General features: G+C 40.3%; 1 protein-coding gene across 1 annotated transcript; it reads right to left on the bottom strand.

Moving 5' to 3' along the window:
* Window positions 1-100: 100 nt before the first annotated feature.
* On the bottom strand, window positions 101-22256 carry eppk1 (epiplakin 1). The gene is made up of 3 exons (XM_012924115.5): window positions 22133-22256; window positions 18692-18810; window positions 101-18000 (listed from the first exon to the last, which is right to left on the bottom strand). The coding sequence occupies exon 3, from the start codon at window positions 17984-17986 to the stop codon at window positions 836-838; it is 17151 nt and encodes a 5716-aa protein (XP_012779569.4). The 5' UTR covers window positions 17987-18000; window positions 18692-18810; window positions 22133-22256; the 3' UTR covers window positions 101-835.
* Window positions 22257-23381: the final 1125 nt, after the last annotated feature.

Here is a 23381-nt window from a genome sequence, read left to right as displayed (position 1 = left end):
AAATACATGTAAACACATGAATGGATCTAAGTGCCTATATGATTTTTCCAATAATGTAAACATGGTCAAAGGAGAGTGTTTGATAATAAAAGACACAATATAGTATTCACTTGTTTATTGGGCCAAATAACAGACTAAACAAAAACAAGGGCAAAAAAAGTATTTTAAATGTACCCACATTCAATTTTTGCCCAAATTTGAAACAGCACTACCCATTTAGGTTAATTAAACTTGGGTCTGTCTTGACTCAACTACTTCCATGAGTGTAAAAGAAACAGAGTCATATGTCCCACAACAACATGAAAAATGGTAAACCATAAAAACAGCATTAAAAATTCAACATTTTAAAAAGCAAAGACATAAAGAGACTTAAGACCTCTTTACTATGTATATTGATTTATATAAAGCCGGGATTTTCAGCTTTACTAGGTGCAAATTAAATGTAAATGCTGAATTTTGGTTACAATAGTGGTTGTAAGCACAGTCTTTGGTTTATGTCTCTCAATTAAAAATGTATTAATTCCATTGTGTATGTCAGTTCTGTGACCACTTTCTACAATAAAAACAATTGTTCCATTTTCTTTGGTAATTATAAATGGGTTTTTTTCTTTAAAAAAAAACCATATATGCATTTATTACACTTCCAAAATTGTACAATAAAAGCAAATAGGCAAAGGTCTTTTGTAATCAATCTCCTGGTTCATATTTTAGTAATGATAATATTGCAGTATATTGTCTTCACATGTTAAGTACAACTTCTAAAGTATCTTTTTTTTAGTTCAGAAAGAAGCTTTTTTTTATGCTATATTCAGTTATTAAAGAAGCGAATTGCTGTTCACTTCTGTAGTGGGAATAAACTGAGGCCTGTAATGGGATCTGTAATACACCTCTCAACCAGCTGGAGGTATGTGAGGTTCTCCTTAGTGTTGGGGTCAAAGAAGCCCTTGGTGTCATCATCAGGATCCGATAAAATCTGGTTCATTTCTTCATCAAAGTAACCTCTTTCATATGCCACTTGTACAGGCACTCTGTGACTGTGCACTGGGTCAATTATTCCTCCAGTTGCAATTTGAGCTTCAAGGAGACGAATTCCATGATCTTTCACAATGAGATCTTTTTTCAAGGCCTGGAACAAAGAAATTGTTTTTCCAGTGTACGGATCTTTGTATCCTGTCACTGCCTTTTCTGCTGAGATCAGTTTGTTTTTCCACTCTTTCCCAACCACTCTTTGAGCCACAGCTTCCTCTACAGAAAGCTTTTTGTTGTTGACTGGGTCAATGATAAAGCCTGTGGCAGCTTGGGCTTCCAGCAGAACCAGAGATGTACCAGGAGTCAGCAGACCTTTGCTTTTAGCTTCATAGATACTCATTGTCTTTTTGGTGGACTGAACATAAACTCCTGCAATGCTGTTGGTCCCCTCAAGGTATTTGCGCACTGAATCCATTTCACTTACTTCTGTTACTGTAACTTTTCCAGCGCTAAGATCTTTGTAGAGTTTCTCATCAATGATTTTGGATTTGAGCAGCTCAGTAGCAGAGACATCTTTTCTGATTCCATGGAACTTTTCAACTTCACTAGTTTCTGTAATTGTAGTGGTGATGGTAGTTTTTGTTGTGCTACTATCTGCTTTAGTTTCTGGTGGTTGGGACATGACAATTGAAGAAGATGATGAGGTTGTGTCTTGTGTATGCTGCTCAATGATTGTCAGGATGATTTCTAAAAAGCGCTCTATTGTGATTGATCCAGCCTTGTACTGTTGCACAAGGTCTCTCCGCTTCTCCTCAGTGATGTATTTGGAGTAGAGTAGATCCCAGAGAGTCACAGTTTTTCCTCTGTATTTTCCTCCAGCTCGGGTTGTTGTTGTAGACTTCAGAATACGTTTAGTTGCCTCGTCCACAAAGAAGTAAAACTCTCCTTTCTTGACAATGACAAGTAAACTGAGGCCTGTAATGGGATCTGTAATACACCTCTCAACCAGCTGGAAGTATGTGAGGTTCTCCTTAGTGTTGGGGTCAAAGAAGCCCTTGGTGTCATCATCAGGATCCGATAAAATCTGGTTCATTTCTTCATCAAAGTAACCTCTTTCATATGCCACTTGTACAGGCACTCTGTGACTGTGCACTGGATCAATTATTCCTCCAGTTGCAATTTGAGCTTCAAGGAGACGAATTCCATGATCTTTCACAATGAGATCTTTTTTCAAGGCCTGGAACAAAGAAATTGTTTTTCCAGTGTACGGATCTTTGTATCCTGTCACTGCCTTTTCTGCTGAGATCAGTTTTTTTTCCCAGTCTTTCCCAACCACTCCTTGAGCCACAGCTTCCTCTACAGAAAGCTTTTTGTTGTTGACTGGGTCAATGATAAAGCCTGTGGCAGCTTGGGCTTCCAGCAGAACCAGAGATGTACCTGGAGTCAGCAGACCTTTGCTTTTAGCTTCATAGATACTGAGGGTTTCGTGGGTGGACTGAAGATAAACTCCTGCAATGCTGTTGGTCCCCTCAAGGTATTTGCGCACTGAATCCATTTCACTTACTTCTGTTACTGTAACTTTTCCAGCGCTAAGATCTTTGTAGAGCTTCTCATCGATGATTTTGGATTTGAGCAGCTCAGTAGCAGAGACATCTTTTCTGATTCCATGGAACTTTTCAACTTCACTAGTTTCTGTAATTGTTGTGGTTACAGTAGTTTTTGTTGTGCTACTATCTGCTTTAGTTTCTGGTGGTTGGGACATGACAATTGAAGAAGATGATGAGGTTGTGTCTTGTGTATGCTGCTCAATGATTGTCAGGATGATTTCCAAAAAGCGCTCTTTTGTGATTGATCCAGCCTTGTACTGTTGCACAAGGTCTCTCCGCTTCTCCTCAGTGATGTATTTGGAGTAGAGTAGATCCCAGAGAGACACTGTTTGACCTCTGTATTTTCCTCCAGCTCGGGTTGTTGTTGTAGACTTCAGAATACATTTAGTTGCCTCGTCCACAAAGAAGTAAAACTCTCCTTTCTTGACAATGACAAGTAAACTGAGGCCTGTAATGGGATCTGTAATACACCTCTCAACTAGATGGAGGTATGTGAGGTTCTCCTTAGTGTTGGGGTCAAAGAAGCCCTTGGTGTCATCATCAGGATCCGATAAAATCTGGTTAATTTCTTCATCAAAGTAACCTCTTTCATATGCCACTTGTACAGGCACTCTGTGACTGTGCACTGGGTCAATTATTCCTCCAGTTGCAATTTGAGCTTCAAGGAGACGAATTCCATGATCTTTCACAATGAGATCTTTTTTCAAGGCCTGGAACAAAGAAATTGTTTTTCCAGTGTACGGATCTTTGTATCCTGTCACTGCCCTTTCTGCTGAGATCAGTTTGTTTTTCCACTCTTTCCCAACCACTCCTTGAGCCACAGCTTCCTCTACAGAAAGCTTTTTGTTGTTGACTGGGTCAATGATAAAGCCTGTGGCAGCTTGGGCTTCCAGCAGAACCAGAGATGTACCTGGAGTCAGCAGACCTTTGCTTTTAGCTTCATAGATACTCATTATCTTTTTGGTGGACTGAAGATAAACTCCTGCAATGCTGTTGGTCCCCTCAAGGTATTTGCGCACTGAATCCATTTCACTTACTTCTGTTACTGTAACTTTTCCAGCGCTAAGATCTTTGTAGAGTTTCTCATCAATGATTTTGGATTTGAGCAGCTCAGTAGCAGAGACATCTTTTCTGATTCCATGGAACTTTTCAACTTCACTAGTTTCTGTAATTGTAGTGGTGATGGTAGTTTTTGTTGTGCTACTATCTGCTTTAGTTTCTGGTGGTTGGGACATGACAATTGAAGAAGATGATGAGGTTGTGTCTTGTGTATGCTGCTCAATGATTGTCAGGATGATTTCTAAAAAGCGCTCTATTGTGATTGATCCAGCCTTGTACTGTTGCACAAGGTCTCTCCGCTTCTCCTCAGTGATGTATTTGGAGTAGAGTAGATCCCAGAGAGTCACAGTTTTTCCTCTGTATTTTCCTCCAGCTCGGGTTGTTGTTGTAGACTTCAGAATACGTTTAGTTGCCTCGTCCACAAAGAAGTAAAACTCTCCTTTCTTGACAATGACAAGTAAACTGAGGCCTGTAATGGGATCTGTAATACACCTCTCAACCAGCTGGAAGTATGTGAGGTTCTCCTTAGTGTTGGGGTCAAAGAAGCCCTTGGTGTCATCATCAGGATCCGATAAAATCTGGTTCATTTCTTCATCAAAGTAACCTCTTTCATATGCCACTTGTACAGGCACTCTGTGACTGTGCACTGGATCAATTATTCCTCCAGTTGCAATTTGAGCTTCAAGGAGACGAATTCCATGATCTTTCACAATGAGATCTTTTTTCAAGGCCTGGAACAAAGAAATTGTTTTTCCAGTGTACGGATCTTTGTATCCTGTCACTGCCTTTTCTGCTGAGATCATTTTTTTTTCCCAGTCTTTCCCAACCACTCCTTGAGCCACAGCTTCCTCTACAGAAAGCTTTTTGTTGTTGACTGGGTCAATGATAAAGCCTGTGGCAGCTTGGGCTTCCAGCAGAACCAGAGATGTACCTGGAGTCAGCAGACCTTTGCTTTTAGCTTCATAGATACTGAGGGTTTCGTGGGTGGACTGAAGATAAACTCCTGCAATGCTGTTGGTCCCCTCAAGGTATTTGCGCACTGAATCCATTTCACTTACTTCTGTTACTGTAACTTTTCCAGCGCTAAGATCTTTGTAGAGCTTCTCATCGATGATTTTGGATTTGAGCAGCTCAGTAGCAGAGACATCTTTTCTGATTCCATGGAACTTTTCAACTTCACTAGTTTCTGTAATTGTTGTGGTTACAGTAGTTTTTGTTGTGCTACTATCTGCTTTAGTTTCTGGTGGTTGGGACATGACAATTGAAGAAGATGATGAGGTTGTGTCTTGTGTATGCTGCTCAATGATTGTCAGGATGATTTCCAAAAAGCGCTCTTTTGTGATTGATCCAGCCTTGTACTGTTGCACAAGGTCTCTCCGCTTCTCCTCAGTGATGTATTTGGAGTAGAGTAGATCCCAGAGAGACACTGTTTGACCTCTGTATTTTCCTCCAGCTCGGGTTGTTGTTGTAGACTTCAGAATACGTTTAGTTGCCTCGTCCACAAAGAAGTAAAACTCTCCTTTCTTGACAATGACAAGTAAACTGAGGCCTGTAATGGGATCTGTAATACACCTCTCAACTAGATGGAGGTATGTGAGGTTCTCCTTAGTGTTGGGGTCAAAGAAGCCCTTGGTGTCATCATCAGGATCCGATAAAATCTGGTTCATTTCTTCATCAAAGTAACCTCTTTCATATGCCACTTGTACAGGCACTCTGTGACTGTGCACTGGGTCAATTATTCCTCCAGTTGCAATTTGAGCTTCAAGGAGACGAATTCCATGATCTTTCACAATGAGATCTTTTTTCAAGGCCTGGAACAAAGAAATTGTTTTTCCAGTGTACGGATCTTTGTATCCTGTCACTGCCCTTTCTGCTGAGATCAGTTTGTTTTTCCACTCTTTCCCAACCACTCCTTGAGCCACAGCTTCCTCTACAGAAAGCTTTTTGTTGTTGACTGGGTCAATGATAAAGCCTGTGGCAGCTTGGGCTTCCAGCAGAACCAGAGATGTACCTGGAGTCAGCAGACCTTTGCTTTTAGCTTCATAGATACTCATTATCTTTTTGGTGGACTGAAGATAAACTCCTGCAATGCTGTTGGTCCCCTCAAGGTATTTGCGCACTGAATCCATTTCACTTACTTCTGTTACTGTAACTTTTCCAGCGCTAAGATCTTTGTAGAGTTTCTCATCAATGATTTTGGATTTGAGCAGCTCAGTAGCAGAGACATCTTTTCTGATTCCATGGAACTTTTCAACTTCACTAGTTTCTGTAATTGTAGTGGTGATGGTAGTTTTTGTTGTGCTACTATCTGCTTTAGTTTCTGGTGGTTGGGACATGACAATTGAAGAAGATGATGAGGTTGTGTCTTGTGTATGCTGCTCAATGATTGTCAGGATGATTTCTAAAAAGCGCTCTATTGTGATTGATCCAGCCTTGTACTGTTGCACAAGGTCTCTCCGCTTCTCCTCAGTGATGTATTTGGAGTAGAGTAGATCCCAGAGAGTCACAGTTTTTCCTCTGTATTTTCCTCCAGCTCGGGTTGTTGTTGTAGACTTCAGAATACGTTTAGTTGCCTCGTCCACAAAGAAGTAAAACTCTCCTTTCTTGACAATGACAAGTAAACTGAGGCCTGTAATGGGATCTGTAATACACCTCTCAACCAGCTGGAAGTATGTGAGGTTCTCCTTAGTGTTGGGGTCAAAGAAGCCCTTGGTGTCATCATCAGGATCCGATAAAATCTGGTTCATTTCTTCATCAAAGTAACCTCTTTCATATGCCACTTGTACAGGCACTCTGTGACTGTGCACTGGATCAATTATTCCTCCAGTTGCAATTTGAGCTTCAAGGAGACGAATTCCATGATCTTTCACAATGAGATCTTTTTTCAAGGCCTGGAACAAAGAAATTGTTTTTCCAGTGTACGGATCTTTGTATCCTGTCACTGCCTTTTCTGCTGAGATCATTTTTTTTTCCCAGTCTTTCCCAACCACTCCTTGAGCCACAGCTTCCTCTACAGAAAGCTTTTTGTTGTTGACTGGGTCAATGATAAAGCCTGTGGCAGCTTGGGCTTCCAGCAGAACCAGAGATGTACCTGGAGTCAGCAGACCTTTGCTTTTAGCTTCATAGATACTGAGGGTTTCGTGGGTGGACTGAAGATAAACTCCTGCAATGCTGTTGGTCCCCTCAAGGTATTTGCGCACTGAATCCATTTCACTTACTTCTGTTACTGTAACTTTTCCAGCGCTAAGATCTTTGTAGAGCTTCTCATCGATGATTTTGGATTTGAGCAGCTCAGTAGCAGAGACATCTTTTCTGATTCCATGGAACTTTTCAACTTCACTAGTTTCTGTAATTGTTGTGGTTACAGTAGTTTTTGTTGTGCTACTATCTGCTTTAGTTTCTGGTGGTTGGGACATGACAATTGAAGAAGATGATGAGGTTGTGTCTTGTGTATGCTGCTCAATGATTGTCAGGATGATTTCCAAAAAGCGCTCTTTTGTGATTGATCCAGCCTTGTACTGTTGCACAAGGTCTCTCCGCTTCTCCTCAGTGATGTATTTGGAGTAGAGTAGATCCCAGAGAGACACTGTTTGACCTCTGTATTTTCCTCCAGCTCGGGTTGTTGTTGTAGACTTCAGAATACGTTTAGTTGCCTCGTCCACAAAGAAGTAAAACTCTCCTTTCTTGACAATGACAAGTAAACTGAGGCCTGTAATGGGATCTGTAATACACCTCTCAACTAGATGGAGGTATGTGAGGTTCTCCTTAGTGTTGGGGTCAAAGAAGCCCTTGGTGTCATCATCAGGATCCGATAAAATCTGGTTCATTTCTTCATCAAAGTAACCTCTTTCATATGCCACTTGTACAGGCACTCTGTGACTGTGCACTGGGTCAATTATTCCTCCAGTTGCAATTTGAGCTTCAAGGAGACGAATTCCATGATCTTTCACAATGAGATCTTTTTTCAAGGCCTGGAACAAAGAAATTGTTTTTCCAGTGTACGGATCTTTGTATCCTGTCACTGCCCTTTCTGCTGAGATCAGTTTGTTTTTCCACTCTTTCCCAACCACTCCTTGAGCCACAGCTTCCTCTACAGAAAGCTTTTTGTTGTTGACTGGGTCAATGATAAAGCCTGTGGCAGCTTGGGCTTCCAGCAGAACCAGAGATGTACCTGGAGTCAGCAGACCTTTGCTTTTAGCTTCATAGATACTCATTATCTTTTTGGTGGACTGAAGATAAACTCCTGCAATGCTGTTGGTCCCCTCAAGGTATTTGCGCACTGAATCCATTTCACTTACTTCTGTTACTGTAACTTTTCCAGCGCTAAGATCTTTGTAGAGTTTCTCATCAATGATTTTGGATTTGAGCAGCTCAGTAGCAGAGACATCTTTTCTGATTCCATGGAACTTTTCAACTTCACTAGTTTCTGTAATTGTAGTGGTGATGGTAGTTTTTGTTGTGCTACTATCTGCTTTAGTTTCTGGTGGTTGGGACATGACAATTGAAGAAGATGATGAGGTTGTGTCTTGTGTATGCTGCTCAATGATTGTCAGGATGATTTCTAAAAAGCGCTCTATTGTGATTGATCCACCCTTGTACTGTTGCACAAGGTCTCTCCGCTTCTCTTCAATTATATATTTGGAGTAGAGTAGATCCCAGAGAGACACTGTTTTTCCTCTGTATTTTCCTCCAGCTCGGGTTGTTGTTGTAGACTTCAGAATACGTTTAGTTGCCTCATCCACAAAGAAGTAAAACTCTCCTTTCTTGACAATGACAAGTAAACTGAGGCCTGTAATGGGATCTGTAATACACCTCTCAACCAGCTGGAGGTATGTGAGGTTCTCCTTAGTGTTGGGGTCAAAGAAGCCCTTGGTGTCATCATCAGGATCCGATAAAATCTGGTTCATTTCTTCATCAAAGTAACCTCTTTCATATGCCACTTGTACAGGCACTCTGTGACTGTGCACTGGGTCAATTATTCCTCCAGTTGCAATTTGAGCTTCAAGGAGACGAATTCCATGATCTTTCACAATGAGATCTTTTTTCAAGGCCTGGAACAAAGAAATTGTTTTTCCAGTGTACGGATCTTTGTATCCTGTCACTGCCTTTTCTGCTGAGATCATTTTTTTTTCCCAGTCTTTCCCAACCACTCCTTGAGCCACAGCTTCCTCTACAGAAAGCTTTTTGTTGTTGACTGGGTCAATGATAAAGCCTGTGGCAGCTTGGGCTTCCAGCAGAACCAGAGATGTACCTGGAGTCAGCAGACCTTTGCTTTTAGCTTCATAGATACTGAGGGTTTCGTGGGTGGACTGAAGATAAACTCCTGCAATGCTGTTGGTCCCCTCAAGGTATTTGCGCACTGAATCCATTTCACTTACTTCTGTTACTGTAACTTTTCCAGCGCTAAGATCTTTGTAGAGCTTCTCATCGATGATTTTGGATTTGAGCAGCTCAGTAGCAGAGACATCTTTTCTGATTCCATGGAACTTTTCAACTTCACTAGTTTCTGTAATTGTTGTGGTTACAGTAGTTTTTGTTGTGCTACTATCTGCTTTAGTTTCTGGTGGTTGGGACATGACAATTGAAGAAGATGATGAGGTTGTGTCTTGTGTATGCTGCTCAATGATTGTCAGGATGATTTCTAAAAAGCGCTCTATTGTGATTGATCCAGCCTTGTACTGTTGCACAAGGTCTCTCCGCTTCTCCTCAGTGATGTATTTGGAGTAGAGTAGATCCCAGAGAGTCACAGTTTTTCCTCTGTATTTTCCTCCAGCTCGGGTTGTTGTTGTAGACTTCAGAATACGTTTAGTTGCCTCGTCCACAAAGAAGTAAAACTCTCCTTTCTTGACAATGACAAGTAAACTGAGGCCTGTAATGGGATCTGTAATACACCTCTCAACCAGCTGGAAGTATGTGAGGTTCTCCTTAGTGTTGGGGTCAAAGAAGCCCTTGGTGTCATCATCAGGATCCGATAAAATCTGGTTCATTTCTTCATCAAAGTAACCTCTTTCATATGCCACTTGTACAGGCACTCTGTGACTGTGCACTGGATCAATTATTCCTCCAGTTGCAATTTGAGCTTCAAGGAGACGAATTCCATGATCTTTCACAATGAGATCTTTTTTCAAGGCCTGGAACAAAGAAATTGTTTTTCCAGTGTACGGATCTTTGTATCCTGTCACTGCCTTTTCTGCTGAGATCATTTTTTTTTCCCAGTCTTTCCCAACCACTCCTTGAGCCACAGCTTCCTCTACAGAAAGCTTTTTGTTGTTGACTGGGTCAATGATAAAGCCTGTGGCAGCTTGGGCTTCCAGCAGAACCAGAGATGTACCTGGAGTCAGCAGACCTTTGCTTTTAGCTTCATAGATACTGAGGGTTTCGTGGGTGGACTGAAGATAAACTCCTGCAATGCTGTTGGTCCCCTCAAGGTATTTGCGCACTGAATCCATTTCACTTACTTCTGTTACTGTAACTTTTCCAGCGCTAAGATCTTTGTAGAGCTTCTCATCGATGATTTTGGATTTGAGCAGCTCAGTAGCAGAGACATCTTTTCTGATTCCATGGAACTTTTCAACTTCACTAGTTTCTGTAATTGTTGTGGTTACAGTAGTTTTTGTTGTGCTACTATCTGCTTTAGTTTCTGGTGGTTGGGACATGACAATTGAAGAAGATGATGAGGTTGTGTCTTGTGTATGCTGCTCAATGATTGTCAGGATGATTTCCAAAAAGCGCTCTTTTGTGATTGATCCAGCCTTGTACTGTTGCACAAGGTCTCTCCGCTTCTCCTCAGTGATGTATTTGGAGTAGAGTAGATCCCAGAGAGACACTGTTTGACCTCTGTATTTTCCTCCAGCTCGGGTTGTTGTTGTAGACTTCAGAATACGTTTAGTTGCCTCGTCCACAAAGAAGTAAAACTCTCCTTTCTTGACAATGACAAGTAAACTGAGGCCTGTAATGGGATCTGTAATACACCTCTCAACTAGATGGAGGTATGTGAGGTTCTCCTTAGTGTTGGGGTCAAAGAAGCCCTTGGTGTCATCATCAGGATCCGATAAAATCTGGTTCATTTCTTCATCAAAGTAACCTCTTTCATATGCCACTTGTACAGGCACTCTGTGACTGTGCACTGGGTCAATTATTCCTCCAGTTGCAATTTGAGCTTCAAGGAGACGAATTCCATGATCTTTCACAATGAGATCTTTTTTCAAGGCCTGGAACAAAGAAATTGTTTTTCCAGTGTACGGATCTTTGTATCCTGTCACTGCCCTTTCTGCTGAGATCAGTTTGTTTTTCCACTCTTTCCCAACCACTCCTTGAGCCACAGCTTCCTCTACAGAAAGCTTTTTGTTGTTGACTGGGTCAATGATAAAGCCTGTGGCAGCTTGGGCTTCCAGCAGAACCAGAGATGTACCTGGAGTCAGCAGACCTTTGCTTTTAGCTTCATAGATACTCATTATCTTTTTGGTGGACTGAAGATAAACTCCTGCAATGCTGTTGGTCCCCTCAAGGTATTTGCGCACTGAATCCATTTCACTTACTTCTGTTACTGTAACTTTTCCAGCGCTAAGATCTTTGTAGAGTTTCTCATCAATGATTTTGGATTTGAGCAGCTCAGTAGCAGAGACATCTTTTCTGATTCCATGGAACTTTTCAACTTCACTAGTTTCTGTAATTGTAGTGGTGATGGTAGTTTTTGTTGTGCTACTATCTGCTTTAGTTTCTGGTGGTTGGGACATGACAATTGAAGAAGATGATGAGGTTGTGTCTTGTGTATGCTGCTCAATGATTGTCAGGATGATTTCTAAAAAGCGCTCTATTGTGATTGATCCACCCTTGTACTGTTGCACAAGGTCTCTCCGCTTCTCTTCAATTATATATTTGGAGTAGAGTAGATCCCAGAGAGACACTGTTTTTCCTCTGTATTTTCCTCCAGCTCGGGTTGTTGTTGTAGACTTCAGAATACGTTTAGTTGCCTCATCCACAAAGAAGTAAAACTCTCCTTTCTTGACAATGACAAGTAAACTGAGGCCTGTAATGGGATCTGTAATACACCTCTCAACCAGCTGGAGGTATGTGAGGTTCTCCTTAGTGTTGGGGTCAAAGAAGCCCTTGGTGTCATCATCAGGATCCGATAAAATCTGGTTCATTTCTTCATCAAAGTAACCTCTTTCATATGCCACTTGTACAGGCACTCTGTGACTGTGCACTGGGTCAATTATTCCTCCAGTTGCAATTTGAGCTTCAAGGAGACGAATTCCATGATCTTTCACAATGAGATCTTTTTTCAAGGCCTGGAACAAAGAAATTGTTTTTCCAGTGTACGGATCTTTGTATCCTGTCACTGCCTTTTCTGCTGAGATCATTTTTTTTTCCCAGTCTTTCCCAACCACTCCTTGAGCCACAGCTTCCTCTACAGAAAGCTTTTTGTTGTTGACTGGGTCAATGATAAAGCCTGTGGCAGCTTGGGCTTCCAGCAGAACCAGAGATGTACCTGGAGTCAGCAGACCTTTGCTTTTAGCTTCATAGATACTGAGGGTTTCGTGGGTGGACTGAAGATAAACTCCTGCAATGCTGTTGGTCCCCTCAAGGTATTTGCGCACTGAATCCATTTCACTTACTTCTGTTACTGTAACTTTTCCAGCGCTAATGTCTTTGTAGAGTTTCTCATCAATGATTTTGGATTTGAGCAGCTCAGTAGCAGAGACATCTTTTCTGATTCCATGGAACTTTTCAACTTCACTAGTTTCTGTAATTGTTGTGGTTACAGTAGTTTTTGTTGTGCTACCATCTACTTTAGTTTCTGGTGGTTGGGACATGACAATTGAAGGAGATGATGAGGTTGTGTCTTGTGTATGCTGCTCAATGATTGTCAGGATGATTTCTAAAAAGCGCTCTATTGTGATTGATCCAGCCTTGTACTGTTGCACAAGGTCTCTCCGCTTCTCCTCAGTGATGTATTTGGAATAGAGCAGATCCCAGAGAGACACTGTTTGACCTCTGTATTTTCCTTCAGCTCGGGTTGTTGTTGTAGACTTCAGAATACATTTAGTTGCCTCATCCACAAAGAAGTAAAACTCTCCTTTCTTCACAATAGACAGTAAGTTAAGCTCTGTATTTGGGTCTCTGACGCACCTCTCAATCAGCTGGAGATATGTGAGGTTCTCCTGAGTGTTGGGGTCAAAGAAGCCCTTGGTGTCATCATCAGCATCAGATAAAATCTGGTTCATTTCTTCATCAAAGTAACCTCTCTGATATGCCACCTGTATGGGGACTCGATGGCTATGGACTGGATCGATTATGCCTCCAGTTGCAATTTGAGCTTCAAGGAGACGAATTCCATGATCTTTCACAATGAGATCTTTTTTCAAGGCCTGGAACAAAGAAATTGTTTGTCCAGTGTACGGATCTTTGTATCCTGTCACTGCCCTTTCTGCTGAGATCAGTTTTTTTTCCCACTCCTTCCCAACCACTCCTTGAGCCACAGCTTCTTCTACAGAAAGTTTCTTGTTGTTGATTGGGTCAATGATGAAGCCTGTGGCAGCTTGGGCTTCCAGCAGAACCAGAGATGTACCTGGAGTCAGCAGACCTTTGCTTTTAGCTTCATAGATGCTCATCATCTTTTTTGTTGATTCAACTCTCACACCTGCTATACAGTTTGTTGCTCCAAGATACTTCTGAATATTTTCCATTTTGACAACAGTTTCTTCTGTTACTTCACCTTTTATAATTTGGGTGAAAAGGTCCTTTGAGATGATCTTTGACTCAAATAATTCACTGGCTGAGACTTGTTTTCGTAGTCCTTTGAACTTTCTTTCCTTGGATGATACCTCTGTGACTATAACTGTGAGTATTTCAATCATCTCCTCAATTTTGGTCACTCCTGTCCGGTATTGCTGTATAAGCTGCTCCCTTTTTTGTTCTGATATGTATTCAGATAGCAGCACTTCCCACAGTGTGACCTCCTTGTTTTTAAATTTTCCCACATTCAAGGTCATCATTTTGTTTTTCAAAGCATGCTCGATTTGCTCATCTGTGTGAAATACACGGGCTTTTTCTTCAAGCAGCGGTAGGAGAAGTAGCCCAGTTTTATCATCTTTCTCACATCTATTCATGAGCGGACTGTATGACAGTTTTTCTTTGGTATTTGGGTCAAAGAATCCTTTTTCATCATCTGTGGGGTTCAACATAATTTTTTGAGTTTCTTCATCCAGACATCCTTTTTTGATAGCAATATGAATTGGCAGTCTGTGACTTTGATTTGGGTCAATAATTCCTCCTGTTGCTATCTGCACATCAAGTATCCGAAGGCCATAGCTTCTTTCTCTCAGCTTTTTTTGCATGGCTTCAAACAGTGATATTGTCACATCTGTATATGGATCTTTATACCCAGTGACAGCTCGTTCAGCTGAGAGAAGTTGCTCACGTACATCTGGCCCAATCAGTCTTTCTTTTACAGCCTCTTCCACAGCATGGAACTCATTTTTGAGGGGATCAATGATCCATCCTGTTGCAGCTTGAGCTTCAAGTAGTAGAAGTGCAATGCCAGGTGTCAACAGGTCTTCATTTCTTGCTTCATATATGCTCATCACTTTCTGGGATGGATAAACCTTCACTCCAGCAATGCTTCCAGATCCTTTTAGGTATCCTCTCACAGGTTCACTCTGCGCTATTGTTTCTAAATTGAGTTTTCCTTCTTTCACCTGTTTAAATGTTTCTGCATCAATGATTTCAGAATCCAGTAGTTGTTTTGCAGTGACATGCTTTCTCAGACCCATTATCATTTTGGGAGTTTCAGTCTTCTCCAGTTTTTCTATTGTGGTAATCACTAATGTGATTATGGTCTGGGTACTAATCTGCCTTGTTCTGTACTTTTCAATCAGTTCAAGTCGCTGATCCTCAGTAAAGTAGCCAGAATGAATCAAGTCCCATAGAGTAACCGATTTTCCAGAATAGTGTCCTACAGATATGCTGACACTTGTCTTTTCAAACTCTTCCTTAATCTCTGTATCAGAATATATCTTTTTCTTTGTAGCTGTAGCTTTTGGTGTGTCATTCAGTGGCAGGAGAAACAGTCCAGTTTCCTTGTCTTTCACACATCTCCCCAACATCTCCATGTATGTCAGATTTTCTTTTGTGTTTGGGTCAAAAAAGCCCTTTGTGTCATCAGTTGGGTCTGTTAGGATTTGATTAAGTTCTTCATCAAAATATCCCTTCTTGTATGCAACTTCAAGGGGTAAGTGGAGACACTTTAAGGGATCAATGATACCACCTGTAGCAATCTGGGCCTCAAGTAAACGAATGCCATGCTGGTTGACAATAAGATCTTTTTTCAACGCTTGGAAGAGCGAGATCTTCTGACCTGTGTATGGATCTTTGTAACCAGTGACTGCTCTTTCCGCAGACAAAAGTTTTTCATACATCTGTGGACTAATCAACTTTTCTTTGAGAGCTTGTTCAACTGTAAGTTTTTTGTTATTCAGAGGATCAACAACAAATCCTGTAGCTGCTTGTGCTTCAAGGAGGCAAAGGGCAGTCCCAGGTGCAAGAATGCCAATTCTCTGTGCCTCGTGAATGCTTAGTTTTTTATTTGAAGGTTGCAGTATCAACCCAGCTACACAGCTTTTTCCTTGTAGGTAGGCTCTCACACTGTCCATTTTCATCACATCACTGCTTGTCATGTTTCCAGTGATCAAACTGTTGTAGGTGTTTTTATCCACAATTTTAAGATCCAAAAGATCCACAGCAGAGACTTCTCCTCTGAGACCTTCAAACTTCAGTCCTTCTTGCTGTCGTATCTCCTTACTCTCAATGATCTCTACAATGGTCTCAGTTAGTTGCTGAATTGTGATTTTCTTTGACCTGAAGAGCTTGAAAAACTCCTGTCGTTTGTCTTCAGACAGATATTCTGAGTTGATAAGATCCCACAATGTTGTGCGTTTGCCCTTGAACCTACCGTACTTTACAGTAACTATTGTTGTTTTAAACAATTCCCTAATGTTGTCATCTATCTTTATTTTGTTGCTCTTGCCTTTGAGAGGTAAGAGGCACAGGCCTGTACTAGGATCTGTTACACATCTGGCCATGAGCTGCAAGTATGTCAGGTTCTCGTGGGTGTTGGGGTCAAAGAATCCCTTGGTGTCATCACTTGGATCATCCAGGATCTGATTCATTTCTTCATTAAAGTACCCCTTCTTATAGGCCACATGGACAGGTATGCGATGGCTGTTCACTGGGTCGATGATCCCACCAGTGGCAATTTGGGCCTCCAGGAGCCTAATGCCATGGTCTTTTAGGATCAGGTCTTTTTGCATTGCTTGGAACAAAGAAATTATTTCTCCAGTGTATGGATCTTTGTATCCAGTAACCGCTTTCTCTGCCGATCGCAGCTTTTGACACACATCAGGCCCCACAATCTTTGCTTTGACAGCATCATCAACTGAAAACTTTCTATTTCCAATAGGGTCAATAATGAACCCTGTTGCTGCCTGTGCCTCCAGTAGAATCAGAGCAGTTCCTGGCATCAGCTTTCCTTTCTGTTTGGCCTGGTAGATGGTCATGATTTGAGAATCAGGAAGCATAATACCTGCGATGCTGTCTTTACCTTTTAAGTACACATTTACATTTTCATCTTCAATGACTTCCTTCACTGACTTCTTTCCCTTCTTCAGGTCCTCTAGGACCTCCTGACTAATGATATCGGCTTCCACAAGCTGCTTGGCTGTAACAGTGTCTCTGATACCTTCAAAGACGACTTGAGTTGTTTTCACTGACTTTTCTATCACTTCCAGAACTGTTGAAATGATCATCTTGATAGTTATCTTCCCCTCTCTGTATTTTCGAAAGATGTCTTGCCTCTGGTTTTCATCAAAATATTCTGACATCAGAAGTTCCCACAGAGATACTGTCATTCCTGTATATTTGCCATATGTCACTTTCACTTTCTCCATCTTGAAGGCTGTTTTAGTTTGGTAGTCAATGAAATCAAAATTTAGCCCATCTGATTTATCACGCAAAGGAAGGAGGCAGAGTCCAGTAGCAGGATCAGTGACACACCTTTCCATCAACTGAAGATAGGTTAGATTTTCTTCTGTGTTTGGATCAAAAAAGCCTTTTGTGTCATCCCCTGAATCCTCCAATATGGCATTCATTTGTTCATCAAAATAACCTCTCTTAAGGGCCACTTCTGTAGGAAGTCTGTGACTGTTGATTGGATCAATTATTCCACCTGTAGCAATTTGTGCTTCAAGTAGGCGGATTCCATGTTGTTTGACGATGAGGTCTTTTGAGAGTGCTTGAAACAGGGATATAGTTTCACTGGTGTATGGGTCTTTGTATCCGGTCACTGCCCGCTCAGCAGAGAGCAGCTTTGCATGATATTCTGGGCCAATAAGTTTGCTTTTGACAGCTTCATCCACAGTGTACTTTTTATTTTCTACAGGATCAATCATGTATCCAGTAGCAGCTTGTGCCTCCAAGAGAACAAGTGATGTCCCAGGCATCAGTATGCCTTGCTTCATGGCTTTATAAATGCTCATTCTCTGATTGGTTGAGAGTATAGCAATGCCTGCAATGCTGCCTTTGCCTTCCAGGTATTCTTTCACTGTTTCAATCAACATCACGTCCTGTGTTGTGGTCTTCCCCTTTTGCAGGTTATCATATGTTTCTTTGTCGATGATCTTTGATTCAAGGAGCTCGGTGGAGGAAATGCCTTTGCGCAGACCTTTGAAGGTGATGCAGACAGGAAGAAGCAACAGGCCTGTATCGGGCTCCACGATACATTGCTTTTGGAGGCCTCTGTAGTTAAGATTTTGTTGCAAAGTTGGATGATAAAACACTCTGAGCTCTGACATTTGGTCCTTCAGCAAATCTTTTTCATAGTAGCCCTTCTGAATTGCAGAGTCAACTGAAATATTTGTCTTATCGACAGGATCAAACAGGCCTTTTGTGGCTATCTGTGCTTCCAGCAGCCTCAATCCATAATCTTTTGGAACTAAATCTTTTTGCATAGCTTGGAATACAGATATCATTTGGTTGGTGTAGGGGTCTACATACCCAGTGATGGCTTTTTCTGCTTTAAGGAGTTTGTCTTTCATCTCTGATCCAACTATTCCCTTTTTAACAGCATCCTCTACAGGAAGCTTTTGGTTGCTTACTGGATCTACAATACCTACTGTGGCAGCTTGTGCTTCAAGCAGAGCCAGTGCTGTTCCTGGCTTAAGCATACGCTTCTTCATGGCTTCATATATGGTTATCTTTGTCTTTGTCTTTTCCAGAAATATACCAGCCACAGGTTCATGGACTTTTGTGCAGGCATTTTGCTTCACACCGCCGTCCTTAAGGTTGGTGTCCATCTTGACCTAAAGGGCTGTGTTAACACATAAACAGTTACAGAGCTTGTTTTGTATATGGTATTTTATGCATTGTAAGTAATTGTAAAGCACAGCTCTAAGATACATTTGGGCACACTGCAGTTAAACTGCTTATAAAATACACATGTATTGATTTGTATGTTAAAAAAAAAAAACTTGTCAGGTTTTTATACAGTTATTTTTTTTATACACAAATTATTCAGACGTTCACCAAATTAGATGCAGTAAGACATTTTGTCGAAAAATTTCTTTTACTACTGCTGTTTTGCGCCATAATGCAATTTCTAACGTTACATGTTTGACAGTGACATTGTTATGTACTAACTGTAAAGCTATTTTCAGCTTTTCCCTTGCCACAAGGGGTCGCCACAGCAGCGAGCACCACAAGATTAATTGGGCAGAGTTTTATGCTGGATGCAACAGTGACCTTTCACTAGTAATAGAGACTAATGTGATAGAGAATATACTCCAGCAAGGTAGAGAAGGTTGTAGAATAGTTTGCAATGACAAATAGTACTGAAGTCTGGTAAAATTAACACATTAGTATCCAGCATAACTCTGAATCGCTTAAATAACTTAATAACTAGTCTGGAGCAATTGAAATTGAAATAGATGGTAATTAGTTTTATTTCTATTAATTGTAGTGTAAGTTTTGGAATATATTATCTTCCAACTGTAATATCAAACCTTTCAATTTCCTTAGGAGTACGTGGACAGCCTTGGATGCTCTCTGTTGTTCCAAAATACAAGATCCAACGCCAGTGGCTTCCTGGTTTTTACGATCTCAGGGCTTTGAAACTCCGTCCCTGGAAAGATAAGGCGGTTGTAATAAGTTTGAGCTTAAACTTTGTGTTAATGATTTGATATTGAAATTAGTTTATGACATTTCTCATGAACTTTCTAAATCACATATGGGTAAAATACTCACCATTTCATCACTGACCTATGCAGACTGCATATGAGACAATCCACAGGATGTAGGTAAAATGTTTTTTTTTCCTACTATGTTAGTAATACTTTAATTATAAGTTGTTACCATGACAATTATTCAAGTCTGTATGGCTTGCTTGCAAACAACTACTGTCCATGACTGACCCACCCACCCCATAAAAATAAAGCCTAACTGTACAGTCTGTGTGTATGTGTCTTATAAACCCATGTGGGCAGGTTTCTAATGCATCAATACTCTCTTTTGTTTTTTGTTTTCTAATAGTTTTTCTTATCATTTCATCATGTCCCTGCACAGATTCAACAACAAAAGAAGCTATTAATTACATAATGTGTGAGAACGTCCCCCATTTGCTTTTGGCAATAATAATGGTGTGTCAAAACTGGAACAGCCAGATGCCCTGTTTTGCAACAACATGCAAAGGAAAACCAATAACTGCAAGTACAAGAGTTCATATCTCTTGCAATCCTGTGCACCAAAGTCTAAATCTGCAGAACTTTGTTTTGGGTTCCAGTAGAGATTAAAAGTTTTATAAACTTGTGGCTGAGTTTTGTTTGCTTGTTAGACCCTCATTTTTTATGTCAGCCAGAAAAGTCACAAAAGAGCTAAAGTCACCATGGCATAAAAATATCAGCTTCAAGGTAAAATAATATATAAATGTTTTAAAAAACTGAATCGATTTGCATTCCGGTCCAGTATTATTTAGATTAGAGATTAGATTAGATAAAACTTTATTAATCCCTTTTAAATTTAAAGAATCCCCATTTAAAGAACTTATAAAGAGCTTGTTTACAAATTCTACAACATAACCCAAATTTATACACATCCACTTGTACTTAGGGTACTAAACTGAAAAACAGGGAATAATAAAAGCAAATGTATAACCTTTAAGCATATTCTTATGTGGTACATGAGATGTTACTGTACTGAAAAAGCTTTACAAAGAGATTTTCAAAAAAATCTCAGTTAATTATTCTCATAGCTAGTAATTACTATTGCATACAAAAATGTAGTGATTTCTATGTATGTGTGGATGTGCAGATGTATGTACAGGTGCATGTTAGCTTCCCATGACCTCATACTGTTTCTGTTTTTTCTTTTTCTTTTTTTATTTTATCTTGTTGCATAAAAATGTTCCTAAACAAATAAAAAGTGTCAAAAAAAAATGTAGTGATTTCACAATTTTCTGAGAACCAGTCTTTCAGCCTTGTGGGGGTTGGTAACTGTCACAAATGATGTCATAACACCTGTGGGAGTCAACACAATAAGGCTCAGAAAAAAAGGGTGTGAACTGAAACTCAGCCAATCTACTCAGAAACATGTTAACTGTTAAGTCACAGATAAAGCTCCACTGTGTATGTGATTATTTTCACTTGTTTACTGTGGTAAAATGTTTGGTTTAGGCTGTGTGAGCTGCTCTACCTGAGAAGTGTATTTAACAGCTGTTATTGATAAAGTGGCAAAAAGATGCTCCAAGTAACCAAGATAAGCAGAGTAACACAAACAGCTGTGGATCTGAGGTCTGCTGAACTCTTTATTTGTACAAGAGCAGCAGGTCTGTGGCAGTTCGGTATCTCTACCTGCAAGTGCTCAATTTACATCTTGAGTTCGTCACCCACTTTGTAAATATTTGAATGTTTTTGAAGCTGTCAAGCATTTACTGTACATTTATGGCACCATCTGAATTTGCTTGTCATATCATAAAGGCAAATACATTTCCTGCACAAAGTTAACAAGTTACCTAACTCTGCAAACACAGCTTCACTGTTTACTGGTCTCTCCACTAAATGCCTTTTCCTCAGTGAAGGAAGGCACTGTCCGTTCAATGCAAGAGCAGATATAAAATAAATGACTTTTTAAAAGATTTCGCTTTCTTTTTTGTCTTTATAAGACCTCTAAGCACAACTGAGTGTATATTCAGAGGCCTCTTTATTAGGTATGATCTGCCACGTGTGTATTTCATCATAAAGTTCCATTTTTAGTGACACTGTTGCAAATGTGGAAATAGAATTATCTAGTACTCTTAGTTACAGTTGATCTTAGTCAGACTTGGTTTGCAGAGGTGTTTCTGGGCTTTATTGTTGGCACCAGCATACATGACACACCCCTGAACATACCAGAGTCCAGCAAACAACTCTGGAACCTCAGTGCTAAAAAACATAATTGACTTCACAGCTGTGTGATGGTGTTAAGGAGAACTAATTAGAGGCCTCACTAATGTAGAACTAAAGTTAAAAGAGCATTTAGTTACATTAGACTATACAGTAGTACCATAACAAAGAATCACTTTTGTGAGCTCTGACTTCTGTATTTTCTTGTAAAGTTAAATTATTTACTTTGATTTTAGATGAGGAAAGTCTTAAGAACCACAAGTAACAACTGATATAAAATAGTACCAGTTCAGTAAGAAAGTGGACTATATACTTCCTAAGGAATATATAATCACGTGACATGAACAAGTTATGATAATTCTAACTGTAAATCTTTAGGTTGAGCCAAGGATCTGTCTGGATAACAAGATGTTGGCATTGATAAACAGCTAATCTAGCATGCTTTTGTGGAGAATCAATAGAGCAGTTTTAAGATTGACACTGAACTGCAAATTGCTCACAACTTTCTCTCACTTGTATCAACAAGCCTAATTACATCCTATGTGCACTTCAGCCATTGTGGTGCATTTTTAATGCCACCCCAGCAATAAAATACAACTTACTGGCTAGGAATGAATGAGGCAATATAGTACCACTGATTCAGGCGTTGCACAACAGTTTTTGTAGCTGTAACTGCGGAAAGTCTTGGAGTCATTGTGTAAATAGATCCCAGGGTGATGTCAGCACAGTGTTTAGACTTGTTGAAAGCCTCATTAGTGACATACAGGCACATTTATTTTACCAGCGGCGGTCAAAGGTGATCAGTGAGGAATGTGCGCATTCCCTTTTATCTGAGGGTGTTGGCTAACAGGACAGGATAGACACACGTTCTGCTTCCTCTCGTTTTACTTTGCCAATGCAGTCTCCACTTTCTCACTCTGAAGAAAATAATTTTCTAAATGTGGTTCCAGTTTTATATAAACCCAACTCAAGGAAAAAGTTTGTTTTCTTTAGAAAAACCAAAACAAAGACACTGCTGATTTTTACACAACCAAACTAAAAAAAGATTTTAAATAAACTTGCTCTTACCCAAACGTGCTTGGATGATATCCCAGCTCTGCACCGGCGAGCGTTCAGCTTCAGCTGGTATGAAAGATACCACAACCCTGAAGTGCTCCCAGCATCTCAGAGGTATTCACTCCTCAGTGGTCAGATATAAGGCAGGGCCAGCTAAGCCCCTCCCCTGTTGAGGTTCAGCCTCCTCGCCTGGGGGTGTGAGAGTGAGACAGCCGGAGATCCTTTGCACTGAGCTCAGGATGCCTGGAATTCCTGCAGACTTCCTCGGAGCATGTCTATTGTGCTCTAAAACAATAAGGGTGAGCAAATTGATTCTTTCTAAGTGTACAAAAGGTAAGGAGATTTATTAAAGTTATGCATAAGATAAAGTAAGCTTTGTTGACTGTACAGATTCTTAAGAGTCGTGAAGGTTCTTCACAAGGGTTTCATTCACTTTCCTAGTCAATATTTTTTACTTTTCACAATGTGTAAACTGGACTTGGTGCGAAGCTTCCTTATCAAGCTGGCCAGGTTGTGACATGCAGAGCCGGATGCCCTCTGATTACACTGAGCTTTGTCCTTGTATTACAGCTTCCCTCAGGTTTGGCAGGTTTTCAAGTGTGGAAAGAAGAAACCCGACAGGCGTGATTGGCTTTTCTATCTTACTAACAAGAAAAAGTGTGTCACAAAACAGACTGTACGGAAAACACCTGTTGTTTGTTGTAAACCAGATGCAAAGACATTAGTCACATAAAAATGATAACGTCAATATCTTATGACTGACATGTTTGTGGAAACTGTCTGAAAACCTTGTGATAAATCAAATTCCACAGATGTATGTGAGAACATGTTATGGGTAAGTAATTAATGGGTTTGTTTGACAATTTTTACATGCACGCTCCAAAGTTATTAGACAAATTGGCTTGTTTATATTTTAACTATATCTATAATCTAAAATAAAACCCAAATACAAACAGCTTAGCTTCTACAAGAGAACATATTGCATATCCTTTAAACGGACGGAACATTGTGTGCAAAGTTTCGCATGTAATTACCAAGTAATGTCAAATGAGTATATAAGGAAACTGCCATTTGTTTCCATCACCTACGTGTGGATTTTCACACCAAGAACAAACAGACAATGAAGATTAAAGTTAAGTTTTGAGTATTCTTACATTTTTCACTGTTGTTGTCGAGTGGCAAAAGTCAGGTGTGGTGGTCTCAAGTTTCTCAAGAACACAATGTGTCAAAAACATGCAAGTGGCCTTCAAAGATTACAGAT

The sequence above is a fragment of the Maylandia zebra genome, linkage group LG22, assembly GCF_041146795.1.
Source record: "Maylandia zebra isolate NMK-2024a linkage group LG22, Mzebra_GT3a, whole genome shotgun sequence".
Taxonomy (NCBI): domain Eukaryota; kingdom Metazoa; phylum Chordata; class Actinopteri; order Cichliformes; family Cichlidae; genus Maylandia; species Maylandia zebra.
Note: the sequence above shows the minus strand (reverse complement) of the source record. Positions and strands in the feature narration are given on the sequence as shown.

What these genes read in the sequence shown, in the direction of transcription:
- eppk1 (XM_012924115.5), bottom strand. Translation starts at nt 17,986, where the DNA reads ATGGACACCAACCTTAAGGACGGCGGTGTGAAGCAAAATGCCTGCACA.